Source organism: Heptranchias perlo, chromosome 7 (assembly GCF_035084215.1).
Source record: "Heptranchias perlo isolate sHepPer1 chromosome 7, sHepPer1.hap1, whole genome shotgun sequence".
NCBI classification, from domain to species: domain Eukaryota; kingdom Metazoa; phylum Chordata; class Chondrichthyes; order Hexanchiformes; family Hexanchidae; genus Heptranchias; species Heptranchias perlo.
This window is the reverse complement of record NC_090331.1, coordinates 66,802,328-66,828,880: the sequence shown is the minus strand read 5'-3', so window position 1 is coordinate 66,828,880 and position 26,553 is coordinate 66,802,328. Positions and strand designations below refer to the sequence as shown.

The 26,553-nt window shown below is 41.5% G+C and overlaps 2 protein-coding genes across 6 annotated transcripts in view; one reads left to right on the top strand and one right to left on the bottom strand.

Moving 5' to 3' along the window:
* The window catches only part of dnah7 (dynein, axonemal, heavy chain 7), a 338,773-nt gene extending 335,044 nt beyond the window's left edge, over positions 1-3,729 (top strand). The window contains 1 exon segment of the mRNA XM_067987762.1: positions 1,745-3,729. Coding sequence (XP_067843863.1) covers positions 1,745-1,951 — 207 coding nt within the window. The 3' untranslated portion in view covers positions 1,952-3,729.
* Positions 2,268-26,553, bottom strand: part of slc39a10 (solute carrier family 39 member 10) — a 97,094-nt gene continuing 72,808 nt past the window's right edge. For all 5 annotated transcript variants that reach the window (XM_067987767.1, XM_067987766.1, XM_067987765.1 and 2 more), the window contains exons 6-10: positions 24,059-24,182; positions 19,661-19,984; positions 18,239-18,319; positions 11,730-11,920; positions 2,268-3,420 (exon numbers count right to left, since the gene is read on the bottom strand). In XM_067987767.1, coding sequence (XP_067843868.1) covers positions 3,274-3,420; positions 11,730-11,920; positions 18,239-18,319; positions 19,661-19,984; positions 24,059-24,182 — 867 coding nt within the window. In that variant the 3' untranslated portion in view covers positions 2,268-3,273. The remainder of the gene's footprint in view (positions 3,421-11,729; positions 11,921-18,238; positions 18,320-19,660; positions 19,985-24,058; positions 24,183-26,553) is intronic.

The window sequence follows — 26,553 nt, the reverse complement described above, 5'->3', positions numbered from 1 at the left end:
GTGTATATTTGTAGTTCTGTAAAAAAAAGTTTGATGGAATTTGATGCAATATTTAGTTACACAAAACGTTAAAAGTGAATTCTTGAGACACCAGTGACAGTTGGAAGTTATGAAATGTTCAGAATGGAGTACGCTGTAGCTTTCCAGAATGAAATTAAGTAGTAGAAGGCTAAAAAAAAAATCAAGGGCAGGACTCCAAATTCTGATCATTACTGTTGCAGTCAAGCAGCAGGGATCAGACCAAACCAGTGTCTTACTACATCTGGCATGATCAGTGGCACTGAAAAGGAAAAGTTCGATGACTGGTTACCGATGACCATTTCTTCACGAGTTCAAAAGCATCAATGTCTAGAAACACAGAGAAATCAATTCTCGTTGGCTTAGAATACGTACTCCCACTGCCCACAGATAGACTCTGATATTCTCGGGGCATATGCCAAAGGCTCCAGGCATCCTGTTATTTATTTAATTCTTTGAGTTTCTCCATAATATATGCTTCACATAATATATGCTTACACATGCTATAGATTCCTGAAGTGAAATGACTGGATCAACATTTGTCTGTAGTGTTCATTTGCGAACTCTGAATTGAAGAACAGAAAACACCTCTGCCATTTTCTGATTTTCTATATTTCTACCCCACTTAACCCCTTAAAAAGGGACTACCTGCCAGTGGAAACAGTTTCTCCCATCAACTCTTATCAAGACCCCTCACAATTTTGAACACTACTATTAAATCCCCCCCTATCCTTCTCTGCTCTAAGGAGAACAATCCCAGCTTCTCTAGTCTCTCCACATAACTGAACTCCCTCATCCCTTGTATCATTCTGGTAAATCTCCCCTGCACCCTCTCAAAGGCTTTGGCATCTTTCCTAAAGTGTGATGCCCAAGATTAGACACAATACTCCAAGCTGAGGCCTAACCAATGATTTATAAAAAGGTTTACCATAACTTCCTTACTTTCATACTATATGCCTCTATTTATAAAGCCAAGGATCCCATATGCGTTTTTAACAGCTTTACCAAATTGTCCTGTCACCAAAGATTTGTGTATGTGAACTTTTTGTTCCTGCACCCCCTTTTAAAATTGTACCACTCAATTTATATTGCCTCTCCTCATTCTTCCTACCAAAATGTATCACTTCACACTAGAGATTACAATGCATTGAACATATATTTTACATTTGTTGTGTAACAGTATTACCAACAGGTTGTAAACAAAATTAAAATTATGCAAAGCATTTTTTTTAAAAAAGGCAGACTAAGCAGTTTTGCAACAGAAGGGGCCATATTCAGGCTTGTTCTGCACATATTTTGATGGTCATGGGATGAGAGGTATTCTGGCTTGTGCAATGCCTTGGACGTACAACCACAGTTCTCTTGCCACCTATTTCCGAGCTCAGCTAATTCTGCACCAACCTGACACTTCATACTTAGAACGGAGGTAGGAATATAGAAACTAGCGTCAAGGGAGCCTTACTCTGCATTTAGCCTGTGCCATACCTGATACGAGAGCGCTTCAAGAAGACCAGTGTTTTGTTCCTTAGTACTGACACCCCTTACATCAATGAAGCCAAAAATGAATTATGTTGGATTAACCAGAATGTGTAACGGCACTATTTTTCTCACACCTCAAGTTATTTCCCTCCCCTGTATAACAAATTTTTTGAATCACATCAACAATGTTACATATGTGTTCAATACGTATTTCATAATTTATCTTCTTTTTGCTTTTCTTTGACAGATGTGGCTAAAGCCTTGTAAAAGGTCAGAAATCTCTCAGCAGCCTGTTTACATCTCCCCAGTTTACAAGACCAGTGAAAGAAGGGGTACTTTATCCACAACTGGACATTCCACTAACTTTGTGATTGCTATGCGCATCCCTTCTGACCAGCCCCCTGAACACTGGATTGGCCGCGGTGTTGCTCTACTCTGTCAGCTCAATTCTTAATAATAATGCTTTTTTGTGCACTACATTACAGCTTGAAGTTTACTAATATGTTCAGTGCTCAAACCTCAATTTGTATTTGAAACAAGTCTTGCTGGTGAAAATTTTCTTAAATATCTGCCTCAATTGTGTAACAATTAGGATTTTGGGAAAGCACTCACTTTCTATTTCCCAATTTTATATTTCTGGCTAATCAATTTTGTTGGTAGGATTCCTGCAGAAATTTTAAGTTAATTTTTTTGACTGTATACCCATCTATCATTATATATACATCAAAACTCAAACAGCATATTACAGCATCAATACAATAAATCAAATGTTTTGCGTTGTCAGGAATTTATTAAGTAAAACTTCAAAGAACCAGTTTCATTCATACATATTAGTATAATACAGGCTTATAACATCAAAACTTTTCTTTAGTGATAAACAAAATGCTTTTTAATTTCACTTGTAAGAAACACAAAGTCTATGGTACCTTAACACTGAAACTTTTCATCTAAACTTCAAATTAACTGGTTAGGTTCCATAATCTTTGGCTTTAACAATGAATTATTAGGTTGAATAATCAACATCCACAAGAATCACAGGATCCACTAACTCACATTTATCATATTTTGGCCAGTTGCACTTGATCACATATGATCGATTACATTGATTTAAACAGTGACAAAAAGGGAAATGTCACACAGTGACAGGCTAATATGGGCTTACAAAAGTCAACTCCAAATTAATACATACAGCAAGCAATCTAGCTGATCACTTAAGACAGCAAACATGGTTCTGAGGTATTACAACTGAGGGAGGAATGTTAAAATTGAATGATAAATGAATCCAATGGACAATGTCAGCAATTAAGTAATAACACACATACAATTTTTAAAACTAAATTGGAATCTGCTAAATTGTGTATATGTGACACTGGAGATGTGATCTCATAAAAACAGCACCATGAATCCAGATGGCATTACAGTTGGTGACTGCCATCCATAAACAAACACCTAACACAATGCATGCGAAAGGAAGTATTCTAAACAGCTGTTACAAATACGCCACTTATCCTGATCTAACTGTGCTAAATACTTATTCAAGCATTGATTTTGTCTTCTCCACAGACATTTAAAAAAGTTGATTATTTAAGTTTCCATACTGAACCACGGAGGTAACCGTGCATCAAACCAACCTACGAACAGCAGCTGTTGTGAAAAGTAATCTATTGTGCTAACAAATATCTGTCACAATTTGCTTTGCAAAATCCATTTACCACTGAATTGTTACATATAAGGCAAACAAGACCATACGTTATTTGTCATCAGAACTGTTCAACGTTAGAAGTGGATTACAATTTGATCCTCAAAAATGGCAATTAGCAGCATGATGGTAAACCCACAGAGCATCCCAGCGTTCTGTAGAGCAAAGTGCCCAAACTTAGCCTGACCACGGTTATCTGTTGGACGGTGTAGCATTTCTGGTAACTGGAAAGGGGGGGAAAAAAAAACTTTATTAGGGCCCAATCTACAAATAGCAATTTCAGGTATTGTATCTGCCCTTCCACTGTAAATCGATTGAAAGCTCGAGTCCACATTTTTTTAATGTGAACCATGTGCCCATTCGCATGGTAAAGGTAGTTCATAAACTTAGGAAACAGCATTCATTTTCACTTTGGTGCACGAGATGTAATCTTCGTCACATATTTAATAAATCTCAACCAAGGTTACTTTTCATAAGCATTCTGTTTAGAATAAATGTGGTTATGAATTTTGCATAACTGTCACAAACTTATAAGCTGCTAGAAAATATACAGTATATGAAACAAATCAATGATGCATTGTGTGCTTCATATGTATATAACTAGAATTTCAACAGAATGCAGTGAAAGCCTGAAGTACAAACTTTTGATCACAAACCCTAAAACAAGATGCTCTCCATTCAAGTTTTTTTTTAAACATGGAATTAAATGCAAGAGTTACATAAAGGAGGTTTACAAGGACAGAAATGAGAATAATATTCCCAGCTCATTAAACTACAATTCATTTTAACAAGCATGAAACCATAACTCATAAGTGCATCATGCCGTATTGAGTTTTCCAAGAAAACTCATGTACAGGGACAACCTATTGATCAATCAACCACCAGATTTGTTCATTTCACAGTTTTGTTTGAAGAGGTTTCACATATGTGAAATGTTTTTTTAAATGTGGTGACATTTTCACTTGTGCCCAACAAATGCTCTCCCTTTTTTTAATCAGGAGTTCCCATGGTGGGAGACTGCAGCTGGAAATGCCTGTCTCATCACTATGGATGAAAGACACCTATTAAATAGCTAAATCTGTTGAATCCCAGGTGGCGTTTGTACTGACAGTGGGTTATGAATGCTGTACAAAAACATTTAGGTACTACAGTAGATTAGAAGATTCTTCATCATTGTTCCAGGTTTCAAACAATGCAAATTTCTCTCCACTGTCCCCTGTGGCGAGAGCAGCTGCTCAATGTTAACAGAAACAAATCGAAATCCTTCAACTTCTAAGTGGGAATAAAGCTATCTAAGCAGTTTAATTTATGCAGAATTGTATTACATTTCACTGCAGGTAGCCACACATCCTCTACAAATTGTTACAATCAACCCTCCACGGAGACCTTCGACAAACTAGGACCCATGTAGGTGCTCACTTTTGAATTCTACACTTATAATTCAGGTTTCCTGACATTCTTCCAGCAGATAAGAACATAAGAAATAGGAGCAGGAGTAGGCCAATCTGCCCCTCGAGACTGCTCCGCCATTCAATAAGATCATGGCTGATCTGATCCTAACCTCAAATCTAAATTCATGTCCAATTTCCTGCCTGCTCCCCGTAACCCCTAGATGCCGTGTCACTGGCCTTTCAATGCAGATACAGTCATTTTGAGCAAACCATATATGATGAATGTTAGCATATGTTACAACACAATGAACAATCACTGCCTGAAGGCACACTGATGCCTTGATACACACATTGCCTTCAGTGCCCTATCCAGAGAAATAACTTGCACAAACAAACCTTTATATTTAATAAATCATCAACTCCAGCACACCTGATCCTTGCTTTTAATTCCACATCAATATGCAATAACTGAAATCACTCAATATAGTTTTCCAACCTTAATTTTTCTTCTGCAGAGAAAATTAAACTGGCAAATTTCTGCAACAGATGTAGCTTATCAGTGCTGCAGGGTAAACTGAAACTTGGTTGCAGTCCAAACTGTTACAGATGGGAAATCTTGCAGATGAGTCTTGAGAATGTCAAGATACACTGGACTGGAAGTGAAATACAAATATAACATTGGTTCTTTGGGTAGAAATTGGTCTGCATTGTGCCCGTTTTTTGGGCATAAAATGAGTGCAAAGCATTCAAATTTAGCAGTGGGACGGCCTGCGCTTAATCTGCATATGCATTGGTCCCACTGCTAAATTCGTGGGGCTCTTATTTCAGGTGTCCAGGGTGGGTGCCTAAAACAGGCGTCAGGCCCCTTAAATATGTAAATTTAGAGCCTACCGCCTGTTGATGGACCTTATAAGAAAATTTGCTGGCGGTGAGTGAGGCAGCCTTATGTTCAGGATACTTCAGTGGCCCTCGCAGCCGCCAATGAAAAGGTAGGTGTCAATTATTTTGTTTATTTTAATAAAAAACTTCCTGTGGAGTGCTCCTCTACAGGAATAACAATGGCTCCCCCCCCCAGGACTTACCCGAGGGCCGCTGCTGGCAAGGCAGGTGGCCCGACATTGATGTCTTCACTCGGGCGAGCTGCCTGTGGAGGTGCGACCAGTGCTGGCAGCTCAGGCCTTGTGTATTGACAAGGCCCGAGGACCAATTTCCATCGATTCTCAGTTTGGACGCATGCTGGTCATGGGCTCAGACCAAAATCTAGCATTGTTAGTCTGTCTGCTTTTGAATAAATTGAAGAGTGGACTGAACTCTCTTGGCAAAATGAGGAGTCTAAGCACAGTACTGGGCTCGTATTTCTCCAACAGAAATTCATCTAATAGAATTGCAAATCAGCATATGGGATTAGAAACATGTTCAGAAAATATAAAGATACAAAATTAATTGGCAAATTGGAAAATCCTTAGATGATATTATTTGAGTCCACTATTCAATATGGACTATCATGCTTTCTGAATGGGAGCCAATAGATATAAAAAGAAACACTAGTTTCAGAATGGTCCTCAAACCTTCTAACTCGCTGTGCACCTCCCAAGTTATTACCTATCTGAATGTTACTGGTTTGGAAAATGCCTTCAGTTGGAAAATGTTCTTTAAAAAAAATCAAGATGCCCTACAGGATCCTCCTTCCCAAAGCCCACTGAAGGTCGGCAGGGTGGGGCTTCCACTCATCATCCCGAATACAACCCCTCTTCCTAGGTTGGGATTGTTTGTGTATGCAGGATTCCTAACAGCAAGAGGGAGCAAAATGTGAGTGGTGCTATGGTGGTATTGCCTCTAAAGCACCAGAAGAAATGGAGGCCAAATTTTAAAAAAAGAGAAGCACCTTGAAGATCTGGCTGCAAGTTCAATGTTAGCCCTATCAAAAGGTCAGTGTTTGGGGCCTGAGGAGAAGAGTTGCCTACTACTGGACCTCTCCCTCCAAAAGGGGCATCAGCTGAGCTTCCACTATTGCCCCAGGGACTATCGCTAGGCCATCTCCTGGAGGTTCCTGGGGTCAGCAGTGGAATCCAGGGAAAACCAGATGGGTTTCCGGGCTCTGCCTCCCTCCTCGTCATGTATGGTAGCCTTCCTTGAATTCAGGTCAGGGTTGAGTTGGGGAGATTGGCCTCCTCATCCGTTAGTTGTGGATTTTTCTCCAATTTCAAGCAGCATTGCTGAGAAAAATCAAGTCCTATGTCCTTGTGCTCCAGAATAAGCCGCGCCGTTCCAATACAGCTACAACACTGGCATCTACCCGACAAAGTGGAAAATTGCCCAGGTATGTCTTGTCCACAAAAAACAGGACAAATCCAATCTGGCCAATTACCGTCCCAACAGTCTACTCTCAATCATCAGCAAAGTGATGGAAGGTGTCGTCGACAGTGCTATCAAGCTGCACTTACCAATAATCTGCTCACCGATGCTCAGTTTGGGTTCCGCCATGGCCACTCGGCTCCAGACTTCATTATAGCCTTGGTCCAAACATAGATAAAAGAGCTGAATTCCAGAGGTAAGGTGAGAGAGTGACTGCCCTTGACATCAAGGCAGCATTTGATCGAGTGTGGCACCAAGGAGCCCGAGTAAAATTGAAGTCAATAGGAATCGGGGGAAAAGTCACGATTAGCTGGAGTCGTACCTAGCACAAAGGAAGATGGTAGTGGTTGTTGGAGGCCAATCATCTCAGCCCCAGGAGTTCCTCAGGGCAGTGTTCTAGGTCCAACCACCTTCAGCAATGACTTTCCCTCCATAATAAGGTCAGAAGTGGGGATGTTCGCTGATGATTGCACAGTGTTCAGTTGCATTCAAACCCCTCAGATAATGAAGCAGTCCATGCCTGCATGCAGCAAGACCTGGACAACATCCAGGCTTGGGCTTATAAGTGGCAAGAAACATTCAGGCCAGACAAGTTCCAGGCAATGACCATCTCCCCATGACATTCAATGTCATTATCATCGCCAAATCCCCCACCATCAACATCCTGGGGGTTACCACTGACCGGAAACTTAACTGGATCAACCACATAAATACTGTGGCTATAAGAGCAGGTCAGAGGCTGGGTATTCTGTGGCGAGTGACTCACTTCCTGACTCCCCAAAGCCTTTCAACCATCTACAAGGCACAAGTCAGAAGTGTGGTGGAATACTCTCCACTTGCCTGGTTGAGTCCAGCTCCAACAACACTCGAGAAGCTCAACACCATCCAGGACGAAGCAGCCCGCTTGATTGACACCCCATCCACCACCTTAAACATTCTCTTCCGCATCGTGGCTGCAGTGTGTATCATTTACATGATGCACTGCAGCAACTCACCAAGGCTTCTTCGACAGCACCTCCCAAACCCGCAACCTCTACCGCCTAGAAGGACAAGGGCAGCAGACACATAGGAACACCACCTGCACGTTCCCCTCCAAGTCACACACCATCCTGACTTGGAAATATATCGCCGTTCCTTCATTGTCGCTGGGTCAAAATCCTGGAACTCCCTACCTAACGGCACCATGGGAGAACCTTCACCACACGGACTGCAGCGGTGGCTCACCTCCACCACCTTATCAAGGACAATTAGGACTGGGCAACAAATGCTGGCCTTGCCAGCAACACCCACATCCCATGAATGAATAAAAAATTGTTGCATGGTTAGCACAAATCTCACTTATAATTGTCACTGACACTATCAAGTTTCATTCATTTACAATGGGAATTTAGTCTGATTTAAACCATTACTGCATACAGAGATTAGCGGCAAGGAAGTTAGGATGGTCTGAACTGGATATGTAACTGCTACTGACATTGCTGTAGTTTTTCAAAATAGTTTTTTTTAAAGATTCTAGAAGTTATTGTGAATTTGTGGTTTATGCCGATTTATTCCTTTGTAGCAGTTGTGTGATCAGACCTCAACAAGATTAACTAAACCACACATTGGTGATGCAGAAAAATATTTGGGCCCCGAAATTCCACTGGACCTCTTAGTGATCGGCAGTCTCACTTAATACCCATTAGTGGTTCAATAGTACAAATCCCGTTTAAAACTGAAGTAATTAGCTGGGGGGAGGTGCTTGGAACTTAAAAAGAGTGCAGCCTTTCAAAATCTAAGCATGGCTGAAGATTGCCGTAGCAGGCTAGAGGAGTGTCAGGTAAATAGGATACAGTGTTTGGCTCAGTGAGCTGACTGTCAGGTAGCTGTACCAGATGGCGCACGTGTAATTTTGCACTACTTTTAAAACACATCTTTCCAGTGAAGGACCTGGCATTGCCATCCAAAAGAAGGGAGCAGGGCATTGCAAGAAGGCAGAAAAAAGCTCAAAATTTTAGTAAGACCGACCTTCAGACAGTCCTGGATTAGAGGCAGAAAAGTAGACAAAGATTGTTGAATGTCCATGGGAGGAAACCGCAGAAAAATGTCTTGTGTGCTACGTGGAGAGAGGTGGCAGCTCTCTTTCCCCGCACACCCCCCCACCCCTTAGAAATGCAGACTAGTGCCAGTAAAGTTCAATGACGTAACAAGGCAGGCAAGGTAATAGATCAGCCACTGTCCCTTTTCATTGCTTGGACACCCACATAAGGCTCACACTCTAAAATCTTCAAACTGTTTTGTGGTTAAGGGATTCACTAACTTGGGATCGTAAAATACGTGTCCCTATGTCCCCTAACAGCAATTACTTGCATTCACAATTTTGCAACCCCTTCATCCACTTACAGGACAATATTAACAGATCCATTACATCAGCTATCTGATGCCACCTGGGAGACATCCCTTAATTGCTGGCTTTCACCTAATTCATTCAATCGTGTTGCAGAAGCTTGCATACAATGCCCGTAAGAGCTGGGACCAGAGGGAGATTGCAGACTCCCCACAAATAGCAGGCCACGGAGCTTCTAGGTGGGGAAGAACCATGCTCTAGCTGTGGGAGATGGCGGCAGGTTAGTGGAAGAACATCCAGACAATTGCCATGGCTTACCTATGAAGTAGCACAAAGCCAGAAGATTCCTCATCCTTCTATGTCTCCTTAATCCGAAGGGGGATTATGCTCACCCATTCGTAGCATATGTCCTCCTTTCCTACAGATCCACCAGAGCAATTGGGAGCAGAGAGATAATGGAATACTGGGTTTTATGGCAACAAGTATAAGATATAAAAGTTGAGATGTAATGGTGAATCTGTAAAAAACCGTAGTAAGACCACAGTTGGAGAACGGTGTGTAGTTTTGGGCTCCACACTATTGGAAGGATGTTGAGGCAAAAGAGAGGGTACAGCACAGATTCACTAGAAAGCTGCCTGGTATGAGGAAATACAAATACAAAGACTTGCAAAATTGGGGCTATTTTGATTAGAATGGAGGAGATTACGGAGTGATTTCATGGAGGTGTTTATAATTACTAAAGGATAAGACAGAGTAGATAGAAACAGACTGTTTCCAATGGTTGAAGGGTCTAGAATGAGGAGCCATAGATATAAGATTAAATGCAAAATATTTTGAACAGAGGACATTAGGAACATTTTTACAGTGTTGAGAGACTGTGGCATGCACTGCCCGAGTTGGTGATTGAAGCAGAGACCACGTCAACTTTTAAGAAAAGTTAGATAGGTAGCTGAAGAAAAAGGGATAAAAGGATATGGGAACACGACAGCACAAGGAATTAGGACTACTGCTTGTGTAGAGTATAAACACCAAATGGTCTGTTTTTGTGTTGTAATTTCTATGTTATTCTTTGTAATTCCTAGTGCTAAACAAGAGTCAAATCATGCATTAATTCAACTCCTGTTTGCCACTGTAAAAAGATACAAGGCATAATCAGCAGTTTTCTGCCAAGGAAAGCAAAGGATTGAAGGAGGAAATACCTTTCCTGTTACAGAAGTAGGATCTAGATTCAGGGTCTGGGTCCGATTTAGAAAAATTAAAACCGGGCCCAATGCATTAAGGGGAGCAGCAGCAGCAAGATCATATGGTTTTCAGTTCCATAGTGTAGAGTCAATACGAGAGAGTAAGAAGTGATGCGCACATTATCTGGTTCAGTACTGCACCATCAATGCATGAATAAAATTGATTTTTATTGAACACGGATGAATCCAATATTAATCTTGTTGCTTTGAAAACTGTCCTATTTATGCCCGGGGCAGTTTCATAAACCAGTGGGTACCAGTGTTAAAACAAAAATCCCTGATGTTCCCATTGACCTCTCTATGCAGTGGTTTCTACTATGAAGTCTGGCTGAAGAAATCACAGTAAGAAGTAATATTTAAGGAAAAATAGCATGCACACATCCATAATGTGAGCTTTATGCTTTTGCACTTGTAGTTTTCGTTTTGGAGACCTTTAATATTATGTTTGACTTTAAATGCAAATGAGTATAATAGTTTTGCTTGATGAAAATAGATTTAAAGATCATTATACCCACCTCCCCACAGAGTGATTTTTAAAAAAATTCAACCAAATCAGTATGCACATAATGAGAAATAAGTGGTGAGTAGTAGGGAAAGGAGTGATGCCTCATTTGAATGTGAGCATTTAAAAAGTTTTAATTACCCTCTTAAATTTCCAATGCATTTCTAAATTGGTAATTAAAATAACTACTAAACTATTTAGTAAATTTAGCATGAAATGAAAAGGAATTTGGAAAAACAAAATAAAGTCGATCATTTCAGGCAGTCAAAAAAATGGAGTAGTGACCCAATTTAGAAGAACCACCAAACCTGCTCTTTCTTTCTTAATTATTACTCACAGCTGGGACTTGGAGCAAATTGCAATGCGGGTTTTTATTGTTTACAACCAATTTATATTTGCATTACAATTTACATAAATTACTAATAACACAAACATTTAATTGATCATATCTCATCTCACATTTAGGTATTGCAATAGAAACTTCCAGGGAGATTTTTACTCATTGTTACAGAATAAATAAGAACGAGCAAACCAATGTATTATTCATTCTCAAGGATGCTTTCAAGTACACCAATTTATTAAAGGTTTCATTTTTGAAGAACCACAGCAAAAAAAACCCTGCAAGCTAATTTAAAATTAGGTTCAATTTAATTAGTTCAGATCAGACCTTTTTAAACAGCACATTTGTCCAATTAATAAGGTTTACGGTAATACTCACCATATCCACCAATGCCACATATAGGAACATGCCCGCAGTGATGGCAAAGATCCATTGGGTTAAATTATGAGTATACTGTCCCACGGCTATACCTATTACTACACCAACATATGCAAGCAGAGCTGACAGGAGGTTGTAAACAATGGCCTGTTTCACAGACATTCCGGCATTAATCAGAACAGCAAAATCACCTGGTGAGAGGGGGGGGAAAGAAAAGTGAATAAAGTTGTAAGGTCCTCTGTGTTTTAATTGTTTTACGTTCTGTTTAGTTCAGATCAGACTTTTTTTTATATAGCTACTCAACTGGGTCTGAAACACACACAATTTGACTCTCTATAATTTCTATTTCAGAATGCTTTTAGTGCCCCATTGCCATGTCTAAACTATAGGCCTTAAGTCACATGTTGATCCCATCAATGGAGAGGAAATATTTTATTTTTAGCACTCCATGCGTAGACCTTCATGTGCCAAAAACACACATCGGGAATTCTGGTGTGTGTAGGAATTCCTGATATGCGCTGCCGGCGCACAAAGTTCTGTGCAGGAAGCACTAAAGACTAAAATTCATCCATGTTGCATTCATACGTGCTCTTCATCTGAACTCTAAGCTCACAGGCATAAAGATATTTATATACATCTAAGCACCACCATGTATGTATTCTATTTAAAATGGACAAACAAGAAGCTTATTCTTGTATTTCACACAAATGTAGATGCAGCATATTGCAGATAAAACTGTGGGATATAAGGACAAGCATCACATTGAAAGTGGGAATGCTATTATGTATTTCAAAGTAAAATATCTTGTTGCCTTTTGGAAACATGGCCATGGCTACACCAAATACTTCATATGTTTTTACATTGATCTTCAGCCTCTTTGCTCAAGTCTCCCACTGCCAGCACCACGTCAATGTAAACATGACAGATTGTTTTAGACTAACAGGCGAGGGAGACCCGTTTTGCACTAGGTCTTCCTGACTGCCTCCGGTCTTACTGGGCTTAGCAGATGCAATGCTGCAGCGCATTCCAGTGGTGATGCTGTGGCATTGCATCATGACATCATGACATGAGCAACTCCATTATCTGCAACATCATGATTGATGTGATGACATCAATATTCCATACATGCATGCTGGCCAAATTGTCATTGTCACCCAATACACATGGGACCCCCATTGTGCAGTCAGTTTACAGGAAGACCAACTGGTCAATACAAAACTAAAGCAGGTCAGGGACTGGATTTGCTTGCTCTCCCGAGAGCCAGCTGCAATGTTACCATTGCCTAGATCCTTATATACTACAAGCATGAAAAATAAAACATGATCCTGTTGAATCAAAATAATGCCATTTTGATCTGATTCAAGTGAAATTAAATATACTAATACTACTACAACTTCCATTTATATAGCACCTTTAACATTAAAAAAATCCAAAGGTGCATTCTAGAGGTGGAAGGAAAAAATGGACACTGAGCCAAAGAAGGAAATAATAGGTGGAGTAAACTTGGTCAAAGAGGTGGGTTTTCAGGAGGGTCTTAAGGAGAGGGTGGTAAAGAGGTGGAGGGATTTATGTAAGGAATTGCAGAGTCTGGGGCACAGATGCCTGAAGGCACAGCTGCCAGTTGTGGAGTTAAGGGGATGGGGTTGCACAAGAGGCCAGTACCAAAGAGATGAAGAATTGGGGGTGACAGGGGGCGGGGAGAAAGAGGGGGAGTGGTAGCACAGGTGGAGGTTAGGAAGGGAAGGGAAGGGCGAGGCTAAGGAGGGATTTAAATACAAAGATGAAAAATTTAAATTTAAGGCTATGGAGGACTGGGAGCCATGTAGGTTAGCCAAACAGGATTGATCAACCCCAGAATTGATGAATTTTACGGAACATGGAAGGCTGAACAGGAAAGCATTGGAAAGTAAAATGCAGTATTGAAATTTTTATTTTACATAGTTTATATTTTATTTTGCTGTTTCTATGAAGAGGATGATCAAATTAGAACGAAGTTTGGATAAGAAGACTATGTTATGAATTTCAGCTCCGTAAATTTTCAATCATTGGTTGATGGATTACTACAGGAATATAGGGGACCCAAACACATTGCAAGGATCAGTGAGGCAAGGGCTGACAATTCAGCCATACGCAAACCAGTAAAACAGCAAGTATTGCTGACACTGACCTATTTGAGCCAGTGCTGTGGCTGAAGGTGGAGAGAAGCCTCATCTTAATGAAGCTAATCATATGTGACATTAAGCGATGGCTGAGAAAACTGTGCTAAACAAGTTCTTTGGGAAGCTCCTGTAGTGAATGTTTTTGACCAATATCCTTTTCCTCTTGAAATACATGTGCTTATGTCAAGTGGGCAAGCTTAGCAGCTCGGAGCACTTCTCTACAAGTCTTAATGTCAAAGTTGGCCTGGATTGATATTGGCACCAAAGCCAAGGACAATAATAATGGCTGCACTGGTGGAAATGAATTACCTCAACAACAGGCAGAGATTTCAATGCTCTAGCCCCAAGACCAAAATGGCCAGTGACTGAACCTAAATGTTTAGCTGACTTGTGTTCAATACTGGGGGAGGTTTTGTGGACATCATAGGACCCCCATGCCTCCTTCCCAGAATTCAGTTTGCCTTTGTACTGGAAGAATCAAGCTTCACACCCCTGTAACCAGAAGAGTCTTTCAGAGAATGATCCTTATAGAGTGTAGAGAGACTCATGCTTTGAAAAATCATACAACAGAACACAATATAGACAAGCACATGCTGGGAAACAATGTAGATTTTGAAGCTAGCAGTTGGCATCAGCATTAACTGTAGAAGTGTGACCAACTGATGTGGGCAAATACCCAAAATTGCATTGGTCAGTCAATGCAAGAAATAAAACATCACAATAAAGTAGCAAATTTAGAAAGAACTTTTAAATGGACTTAAATAAGCTCAATGAAAGAGCATGAGCCGATAAGACAAAAGAACTAAAGAACACCAATTAATAGCTATTTGAATTATTTAACCAGATAAGATGACAGAAAGATATGCTATGACAATGGGAAAGCAAGATCAGGACATGGCTCAAATCAAAGTAATACATACAACAGAGTGAGGAAGATCATCTGATGGCACATGGCATAGATTTCTTAAAAGCACAGTACTTTAGTGATTCTCCCCATATGGTAACAGAAGTTCCTATTTCTATGTGGTGGTTGAATAAATTAAGAATGACAAATAAATCTAGTGCGGTAGCCAGTACTTCCAGACAGTTAGTGAGAAAATTAAACATTAAGCAGATCTCCCATTGAATTGCTCATAGTGATCGTAGGATATGCTATTTTGTAACAAAAGCTGTGTTATCAACAAAGTATGATGGGGTAAGTGTGACAGGGAAAGTGTGACATAAAGCAAATGCTGCACGTACAGGAAGTACTGTTATCCGCAAGACTTTTATTATTTTGCTATATAAGCACAATATGTGTGCTACCCTTTGGTCCAAATTAAGACCACATAAGACAAGAATCTAATGTTATGTTTAACTGGTACCATGTCAGCCCTGGAATCCTTACTATTTACACAGGGTGAAAAGACAAAAAGGGCACCATTTCCTATTATTGTTGTTTCTTTCATTGTTGAGTACAAAAATCCGAAGAGTTTTTTTTAAAAAAAAAACATTTCAAATATGGCACTAATCTCTCAACAGGTTCAATAGAGAATAGTGTGACTTTTCTTCAACAGTATCATTCAAATCCAACATTTTCATGCTCTCAAACTGTCCTTAAGGTTGGATGGTGACATGACTGTAATACATTAATTATACTTGAACCAAACACTTAATTAATATTCATATATTCTACACAGTACTGCACAAGACAAATAGCAGATACATTTAACAGCAGCTATGAAGCCTCAAACAGCACAGGTTAATATACAGCAATGAAAATATTTATTTTGGGATAAATAAATAGTTAAGCCACAGCTAGAGTACTGCACAGAGTGCTGGTCACCACATTACAGGAAAGATGTGATTGTACTAGAGACAGTAAGAGGATTTTGCCAGGGCTGGAGAATTTTAGCTATGAGGAAAGATTGGATAGGCTGGGGTTTTTTCTTTGGAACAGAGGAGGCTGAGGGGAGATTTAATTGAGGTGTATAAAATTATGAGGGGCCTAGATAGAGTGGATAGGGAGGAACTATTTCCCTTAGTAGAGTGGTCAGTGACCAGGGGGCATAGATTTCAAGTAATTGGTAGAAGGATTAGAGGGGAGCTGAGGAGAAATTTTTTCACCCAGAGGGTGGTGGGGGTCTGGAACTCACTGTCTGAAAGGGTGGTAGAGGCAGAAACCCTCATCGCATTTAAAAAGTACTCGGATATGCACCTGAAGTGCTGCAGCCTGCAAGGCTATGAACCAAGAACTGGAAAGTGGGATTAGGCTGGATAGCTCTTTTTCGGCTGGCCCTGACATGATGGCCTCCTTCTGTGCCGTAAATTTTTATGATTCGATGATACCTGTTGGCTGTGGGAAAGTGTAAGATATTTTTGTATGATAAAACCATTAATACCAAAAGCAAAATACTGTGGATGCCACCCCTGCAAAAAGACTTAGCTAAGTAAACAGAGCCTCTATATTACTCTCTCTCATTGTAACAAATGTATTTAAAGAATATAAATCCTTGCTTATAATTTTCAGAGATTCCTAATACTATTAGCATTTTAATTGACAGCCAGAGCTCTCCTTTTAAATAAAAAGTGTCCTTTTATCTATGCAAAATCCAGTTTGTTGGCCTGATTACAAATAGAGGCCTAACATATTTGGGAGCAACCGAAGTGATGGAACCACTGAATCCTTTTGTTCCTCCCCATCCCTTAAGAGTGGGAGAAGAAAAGGAAATTAGCTTCTTTAAAAAAAAAATCTTGCCACCTATACTGCAGTTTTATTCATCAAACATTTTCCATGGACATTTCAGCATTCTCCATGACAGGAGAAGGAAACCCAAGACCTGCATTTTTAACATTAGCGGTTCATTAGTGAACAAGGGGGAAGAAGTGAAATAATCACAGAACCTTTGGGAGGAAAAAAATAGAAAGGTGTTATCAGCTAAAAAAAGACATAATTTAAAAGGAAGGATAAATCAACAACATGGAATCACACTGGCACTGCTCCAGTACCAATTCATGCCCCTGCCTGGAAGCATCTGAAGCACAGAAATGAACTACATGCCTGGAAATTTGTTTGCGCCCAATGCTGAGCACAAACCGAGCAGTGGCAATGATCTCCACGCCTAAACTGATGGGCGAGAGGACCACGTGATATTGGTCTTTTGCGTCATTAGGAGGAGGCTGGCATACTGCAGGCACTAGTCGCGCACTAAGAGGCAGTTCACCAGCCATGATGAGGAGATGAATTGGCTGTCTGGGATGCTGACCAAAGACCTATGCAAAGTCCTAGGGGGGGGAAGGCGACCAGGAGGAGGGCGAGCCCAGGCCGACAGCAGCCCACAGTTTTAAAATGGAGCATTCCTGTTATCCCCTGGCTCCACACTCAGGTGGGTTTTAAAAACTTACCGTTGTTTCTTCCACAGCCTCCAGCGGAAAACCCTAAACAGTTAAGTCAGTGAGACTGGTGACCTCCGAGTGCCTCAGCCAAAATAGCAACAAAAACAGCCGTCACCTACGATAAGCCAAGGCGGGAGTAGTCCGAAATTGGTTTGTTGAGAGTAGCTGCAATGAGTTACTAGTGAAGGTGGCATTGGTTTAAAAGAAAGTGGGAGAACTATCTAAATTCAATTACACACTACACTTGAGAAACTCATAAATCTCAAAGGAAACGCTCTACAATTACAATGAATTGTATGTTTACAGCACAAGGAGGCTATTCATCCCATTGTATCTGTGCTTGCTCTTTGCTAGAGTAATCGAAAACTAAACCCACTACCCTATTCTCTCCCCATAGCCCCTGTCTTCATCTGCTTCTAGTATTTATCCAATTCTCCCTTAGATGTAATGGCCTCTGCCTCAACCACTCCCTGTGGCGAAGAATTCCATGCTACAACAACCTGTTGCATAAAGAAATTTCTTCTAACCTCTATCCTCACTCACTTAGTGACAATTTTTAATTGATGAACCCTTGTCACTGATTCCGTAACAGAGAAAACAGTGTTTCCCTATTCACTATCAAAACCCTTTGTAATTTTAAAAACCTTCATTAAACTTCCTCTTAGCCTTCACTGTGTTAGTGGAAATAATCTTAGTCTCATTATAACTATAGTTTCCCATCTGTGGCATCATCTTGATGAATCTATAATGCATAATCTCTATGGATTTAATGTCCTTCCTATAATAAAGGGAACCCAAAATTGCACCAGAACCCTTGTGTTCTCTTAACCCTTTAATTTCAAATCTTTGTTCCTTCTGGTCCCCTTACTGATAATAGATATACAAATTTTGGCAACTAAAATATTTTCCCTATCTAAAAAGGTCATTGAAGTGCTTAATACAATTCATTCTAATAGAAGTCACAAGAAAACGTACCTAGCTCATGAGGAAGCTCATGGCAAAACACAGCAATGGAAGTACTCAGCCCCCCTGTGATGGAAGCACTGAAAGAAGCTCCTAGAGGGAAGAAAAAATCCTTTACATCAAGTACAACAGTAAAAATAATTTAGTGTATATAATAATTCTGCATATATCAGTTAGAATCAAGAGAAATTATATTCAAAATACAATATATTAATATTGAACATTCTGAACCGTAAAATCACTAGTTTTTTTATTGGCTGTAAAGCGCTTTGGGACACCCTGAGGTCGTGAAAAGGCGCTATATAAAGTGCAAGTCTTTCTTTTTTAGTTTAAATTTGGAATTTACAGTACAATAGAAAGTACTTGTTGTAATTACCAGTGTCATTTTTTAAGATTAATTCGGACTTGCAAGACATGTAATTTGTGCAATGCAAAGGGATTGTTCAGAATATAACCTTGCTCATCAACATCTATTACCTGAACATATAAAACATGTATATATATGCTTCAGACTAACTGCATCATAGTTTATAAGTTGAAAATATTAACGTAAATAAATCAAATGAAATTCCCCACCCAAATTACAAAATGCAACACTTCCAATCAAACTTCCATAAATCTACAATGACATGAGAGCAGAAAGACAACGGTTGTGTTCTTTCAACAAGGATTTTTTTTAAATTAGCTTTTAGTTTATTCAGAGAATGTATGCAAGAAATGTTTTGAAATTCCATACATCTCCCATACTCTTTTAAAGAATACATATTTCGTTTGAAATCTAGAGAAAATGTGCCAAGAGCTGGGAAGTGGGATTTGGCTAGATGATTCTTTTTTGGCCAGCACAAACACGATGGGCCGAATGACCTCCTTCTGTGCTGTAAATTTCTATGATTCTGGTAGCTCCAGGAATAGAATGCTTGGCTCTTAAAGCAGATTGATCTCAAGTATGAACATTCAAATTTCCTGTCCTTATTAGAGAGCATTTCAGAAGTTCTAAGTTGAGCCTAATAAGAAATCTAGTCCTGTCTCCCAGAAGTATAAACCTAATACGGAAATATAATGCCATTGTCTACAGTTATCTGCAGGTCAGACTGTTCCACCCTCCTGCTTGTAAATAGGCAGAAGCAGATTCTCAAAGTGAAGCGGAATGACTTTATATTAAAAACATTGTTTTTGAAATAGAACACAAATCAAAGGAATTCAATATTCAAAGTTTTTGTTACCAAATAACCTAACATTTTTAAATAAAATCTCAAAGTATCAGGATTGGAATTGAAGCACATCATTACAACACAATTTATACTCTGCAGAACAGTACTGAAGAATATTTTATGCACATTTAATGAAAGGCGCAGACTTTGTTAGCAGTGTATCACTTTTAAAACACTGTTGAAGCAATCACGTTTTTGAACATAGGACTGATTTTTTTCTTACCTATCGCCAGCCCATCACTGAAGTTATGCATACCGTCTCCCATGATAACCATCCAAGCAATATTTGCTATTCCAGCATCTTGCATCTCTTTATTAGAATGGCAGTGGCCATGAGAATGATTTGAACGATGTTTTTTAGGTATGGTTTTATCTTCATAGTTTGCAGTGCAATAATCAATTTCACTATGTGAGTCATTAATGTAAACAGACTTTAAATCAGGAACAATAGATGTCTTTGATGGGGATCCTAGGGTGCCGTCAAGGTCAGTAACCTGGGTTACATCATGTTGCTCACCAAAACCATCCTGCTGGTCTGTTCCTGAAACTAAAAATAAATCATAAATCATTATAGTGCAATTGAGAATTTGAATTTGTTGCTACCTAAATTGTTAGATCATTATTTTATGCAAAATACTTCCATATGAAACCTCCTTCACAAAGCATTTGGAGATCTGCCTCAATATCTCTGATCAATGGGAGCTCCATGAAAAACTGAATACTGCCAGGTGAAACACACCTCATTAAATATATAATTGTTTTACACAACTATCCTCCTCAACACTTTTTAAAAAGTGACTGAGATGCTCAGTATTTGCTGTGAATAATGACTGACTTTTTTTTATTCGCTCATGGGATGTGGGTGTCGCTGGCAAGGCCAGCACTGATGGCCCATCCCTAATTGCCCTTGAGAACGTGGTGGTGACCTGCCTTCTTGAACCGCTGCAGTCTGTGTGATGGAGATTCTCCCTAAGTGCAGTTAGGTAGGGAGTTCTAGGATTTTGACCCAGCGACAATGAAGGATCTGCGATATATTTCCAACTTGGGATGGTGTGTGACTTCGAGGGGAACGTGTAGGTATTGTTTCCAAGTGCCTGCTGCCCTTGTCCTTCTAGGTGGTGGAGGCTGAAGGTTTGGCAGGTGCTGTCGAAAAAGCCTTGGCGAGTTGCTGCAGTGGATGGTATACACTGCAGCCACGGTGCGTCGGTGGTGAAGGGAGTGAATGTTTAGGGTGGTGGATGGGGTGCCAATCAAGCGGGCTGCTTTGCCCTGGATGATGTCGAGCTTCTTGAGTGTTGTTGGAGCTGCACTCATCCAGGCAAGTTCATCTGCTCCTCCAATACAAGAGCCCAGGAGGCAGAGCCTCCAGTACTCCTGGTGTTGACGAGGGAAAGACAATACAGCGTACAGTAAGAATAGGAGAAGGAGAGTACAAGAGAAACTTACAGAAGAGAATAAAACAAAAGCAAAATACTGCAGATGCTGGAAATCTGAAATAAAAACAGAAAATGCTGGAAACACTCAGCAGGTCGGGCAGCATCTGTGGAGAGAGAAACAGAGGTCGATGAAAGGTCTGCGACCTGAGACATTAACTCTATTTCTCTCTCCACAGATGCTGCTTGACCTGCTTAGTGTTTCCTGCAATTTGTGTTTTTATATTAGAAGAGAATAAAACGTCAGTTGACAAAGTAAAAAAAAGACACCAAGATATAGGGGAGAGAGAGAAAAATCAAAAGAGCAAGATATCTAGAGAGAAAAAAATAACAATGGGCCCGATATTAGGAGGGCGGCGGGAGGTTGACTGGGGGCGTGGGTAACGCGCCCAGTGAAATCGGGGTGCTCTGCACGGAATAGCAGGCTAATTGGATCCACTTACCTGTGCTTCCGGGTTTCGCACTGGAAAGCTGCACAGAGGGCGGACTGCGCATGCGTAGCATAGGCTGTCAGCTGGAGGAGCCCTATTTAAAGGGGCAGTCCTCCACTGTCTGATGCTGCAGGAAATAGGAAAAATTACAGCATGGAGCAGCCCAGGGGGAAGGCTGCTCCCAGGTTTAATGATGCCTCACTCCAGGTATTATTGGATGGGGTGGGGAGAGGGGGAGGACAGAGATCTTCCCCCCGGCGGGCAGGAGGAAGCGGCCTGCCTCTGCCACCAAGACCTGGCTCGAGGTGGCAGAGGAGGTCACCTGCACCACCAACATATCGCGCACCTGCATACAATGCAGGAGGCGCTTCAATCACCTAAGTAGGTCAGCCAAAGTGAGTACCCTTACTCATTCCCCTACACTCTGTCTGCCACATCACCGCCCCCACCCCACATCTCCTTCTCCACTGCCAACACTACTCTGTCACATCACTCCTCACACCCACTCAAAGCTCATCCTCATCTTACCTGCACTTACTCACCTCGCCAGTACTCATCCCACCACTACCACTCAACCCAATCCTCATACAATCTCATGGCTCTCTCTCACACTCACCCTCTCATGCACCTCTTTCACGGTCAGCCTCACTCAACCTGCCACTACCTGTGCTGCAGCCACAGGGCATGCATCACATGTGCAGTAGGAAGTGTAAGGCAAATGTGTCGTGAGCATGAAGGGGATGCACAAGGGTGTTTGAGGGTTTGTCATGGTGTTTACCTATATTTAATTTCTGATCAACTCACATAACATATTATATTGTCACCACTACTGCCACGTCTTTGCGAATCTTGTCTGGTTTGTGCAATAATGAGGATCACTATGAAGACCCACAACTGATGCCACCCATTGTGCCACTGCAGAGTGGGTGTAGGTATATTTGCAGGGCTCTTTTGTGCAGACGACTGAGAGACATCGGCGATGTCCCCGGTGGCACCCTGGAAGGATGCGGAGGAGAAGTTGATAAGGGCAGTGGTGACTTTGACAGCGACAGGTAAGAAGATGGTGCTCGGGCCAGCCGGGAGCACCTCGTCATGAAAGAGGCTGCAGATGTCCACGACTACATGTCGAGTTACTCTGAGCCTCCGTGTGCACTGCTGCTCAGAGAGGTCCAGGAAGTTGAACCTCGGTCTGTAGACCCTGTGGCGAGGGTAGTGCCTTCTGCAACTCATCTCTCTCTGCTGTTGCCCTCCCTCCTGCTGTGCAGGTGGATGTGTCACAGCACTGTGTTGTGGGGCTCCACGTTTCAGAGGTGGATGGTGTGGCCGGCGAGGCTGTTCATCCTCCGAGGTCATGACTGCAGCTACGGCGGCCCCCATCCGGAAGATGTACATCTGAGAGGGTCCGCAAGGTAGGTACATGTCTGGACACCGGGGTAAGTGTGCAAGTTTGTGAATTTTATTGTTAGGAGGAAGGCGGTGGAGGACAAACTTTGTCCAAAGTGACAGAGTGGCCTCCGCAATGGGTCTCTTTCCACCCCCCACCCCCACCTGTCAAATGGACTTTTGCAGCTGCCACAGACTGATGGCTGCAACATGTCCATTTGAATTGGGAGTGCTTCCCCTAGTACGGGAAACAGTCTCAGTTCATTGCAAAATCCCACCCCTCCTAAAATGTTACGTTAATCGGGTCTGTAAATGACCTGAAATACCTTCATGAGTACTTTAAGTGGCACCCCGCCGGCTTTAATTGCCGGCGGGAGTCTCACATGTGCGGGCTGCGCGCGCATGTCAGCGCGTCACTGGGGAACCCGGAAGTGGGCGGGTTTCGGGCTCCAGACCCGTCCCGGGAATCCCCGATTTTTGCAGACCCCCCACCACGAACGCACCCGCTCGGGGGTGCGAAAATAGAGTCCAATATGTACTACTTGATCTCCATGCTGTTGCATACAGGAAATGAAGAGCAAATTCAGTATTCAGGTCAAGCAGGGTTAGCGTTTGGGGGATAATTGGACCAAAGTTATGGAGAGAACATGGGGAGGGAAAAGGAGAAAGAGGAAGGTGACAGACAAAAAACGATAGGGTGAACAGGGAGGAGGATGGGAATGGGGATGCATAGGCAGGGAACAGGTTGTTTGCTATGATTAAGTATCATTTTGAATACTTTTCCTGGATTGAGAACCCCTTGCTAACACTAATAGAACTGGAAGAAAGCGTGTATCTTTAATGTGACATCAGTTCAACACCATAATCCACCAAAGGCCTCACAGCCTCTGTTGGAATAAGCTGGGGCAACTTCTAAAAGTTATTGACTTGCTGAACCTTGGGCCATATCCCACCAGGGATCTTTATGTGTGGACTGAAATGCAGGGTTTGGGAGCCTCTTGTGGTACCAAATTTGTATCTTGGTCGCAAAAATTCCTTGATCAAGTGTTGTACGGTTCACAATTATTAGAGATCACTATACATATTCTTTACCATCAGCTTTAACACGGCAAAAGAATTTTTTTTTTTAAAAAAGAGGTAGAATTACTAACATCTTCATATTACAGATAAATATCACTCATCTACATCTTACATTTCACTTTCAGTAAGCCAAGTCATCTATGAAATTAATTATGAATTTGTTCATGGCACATAATGAGGTTATTCTCACCAAAATATGAAAAGTAATTTCACACTTTCTGCTTACACATAGTCTATTGTACATAGTCAACATCTTCAGCTCTGTTCTAATGAACAGTTAACAAATACACTTACCAGACATGGTCTTAAGGTCAAGCCATTCACCTTCTGACCTACGGTTCAATTTGTGGTCTGACAATTTTCGTCCCACTGCTGCCTCTCCGCTCAGAACTTTCTGCTTGAGCCATTTTTTTTTGCCCTGGTAATTAAATTTTTAAATATAACCTCATATTGCGTATGGTTTTCAAAATATTAAAGCCTCATCTTCTATTCCGTTGCAGCTAAATAGACTTTACAATAAGTGTCTGAATGAAGAGGAGTCGGATGTACATGGGTACTTCTGATGATGCAATAAACCAATTCAGGATTGTTGTGATATGCAAACATTGTATAAAACAAAAATGGAAGTTTTACAAGATAGATACCCATGTTTTGTAATGTTCACATTTTTGAAAATTGATAACTTTTTAAGGTAATAGCATTGATGAAAATATTCCTCATATAATTATAAATTACATAGGAAAACATAATTGAATGCAGGGTCTTTAGCCTGATCCTATCCTCACTCAATGTCCACATCCGCACATTTTTCAGCAAGAGCCATTGGATAGCAACGTAGGGGAGAAAATCTGGCTGATTTTCCCCTCCCTACCTCAGGGGCGCTGAGGCCAACAGTAGTGCCCTTCCTGCTGTTCCACTCAGCACAAACTGGAAATTGAGCTTGGGACCAGCCAGTCTGCATCACTCAGAAGCACATCAGGCAATGCCTTTACCCACAAAGCCATCAGGAAAGCTCTAAACTTGGATAAACTTATACTCAGTTAAAGCATCGCTATTTCAGTGTACAATTTCTATGCAATCAATAATACCATGGGGTAGATTTTCCACCACAGCGGTGTAGAGGTGGCTGCTGGGTGACGCCGTCGTTCGGGTGTCCGGTCACGTGGCCAGAAGGCCTGGCCAATTTTGACAGCTGGGCCTTATTTGCATCTCACTGGCGAGCTGCCCAAGCATTTGGGGGGTGGGGGAACATGACATTTTGCCGGCCATCCTCAATATTCAATGGGAATGCACCTCTTAAAGCGAGGCGTCAATTCACCCTGAATTCCATTCTGAATTTTAACCAGTCGCTGTGTTAGAGGAAAGGTTTTCATTTATAATTTACTCCTCAAATCAGTAAGGTTCTTAAACATTGAATATCACAGATTTATTAAGCATACAGCACATGGAAAAGTGCTAAACATACATTTAAAAGACAGTACAATCCCCAGCACTTAAAATGTCCATGTTTAAAACGGGCAGTCGCTTATGTCGGCCAAAAAGGGATACCCATTATCCATTTGCACCAATGTAAATTGCAAAGTTGCCGGTTAAAACTTGTTAAGTGCCCCGTTTATTTCGGGTGGAAACAACGGTGTTTACTAGTTTGCACCTCATTGTGCACTGAATGTAAGTACAAATATAAGTAACTAAATAACACCTCGTTAGTGTTCAATTATCTTTTGTGCATTTAAACCTTTTTAATCCCTGCTAAATTGGGCTCAATTTTAAACTTAAATTGCAGATGCATTGGGGGCTGTGAAAATTGCAGCAATGCAGAGTGGGCACCAACCCGCCGACGTCGAGGCACCTATGTGCGCGCGAGCGTCCCAAATCCGGAAATCCCGCTGGCTTTGATAGTTAAAGAACCAAATGTAACTCATTGAGGTACTTAAGGCACTTTACTTGTGACATATTAGGTAGCTAGAATGGTAAAACCAGGCGTGATGGGCCGGATCAGGCAAAAAGAAACAAAATAAATTAAATAGCAACCCACTGCACAAAGTTAAAACACAAAATCAACCTACCTTTCCATCCCGCTCTAATATCTGATGTCTCCCTCTCTTTCCTCCCCCCCTCCCCGATCTCCCCCTCTTCCCCCCCCCGATCTTCCACTCTCCCCCGGCCCCCCTCCTCCCCCACCGCGATCTTCCGTTCCAATGCTGGATGATGTCTTGCTCTCTCTCTCTTTCTCTCTGCCCCCCCGCCCCCCACCTCGGCGTTGCAGATCCTGTCGGCCGCCAGCCTGTCAATCAGGCTGGGTGCCAGGCCGAAACCCGGAAAGAACTTTAATCACCATCAATTACATTGCGATCGCATTGGAAACGGTAAGTTTTTTTAAAATTCGGGTTTGCCACGCGCAACTTCACCAGCTCCCCCTCCCATTTCAAAATTGAGTCCATTGTGTAGGATTACAGGTTGTAAACTGACTGCAGCTTAAATAAAGTTGCAGGTCAGGACCTCGGCACAGGAATCTATGTCACCAACTCTGGCAGCTTTGATCAAAGCTTAGACAGGTGCCATTTAGGCTTTGGGCTCCTCACTCTCCACCGGCTTCGAAAAGCTGGTGGAACACACTGATATGTGCAGCCGACTGGCTAACATATGCCATGTTCCAAGCTGCAACCTGGAAAGACCATGAAATTAAAAAAAAAGGGCAGCTTTGACTGCCACTGGCAGAGAGTGACCAGATGAGAAAAAGCCTGCAGGTTCTCAGGCATGAGGCTGCACAGGTCAGCTACTGTCTGCCA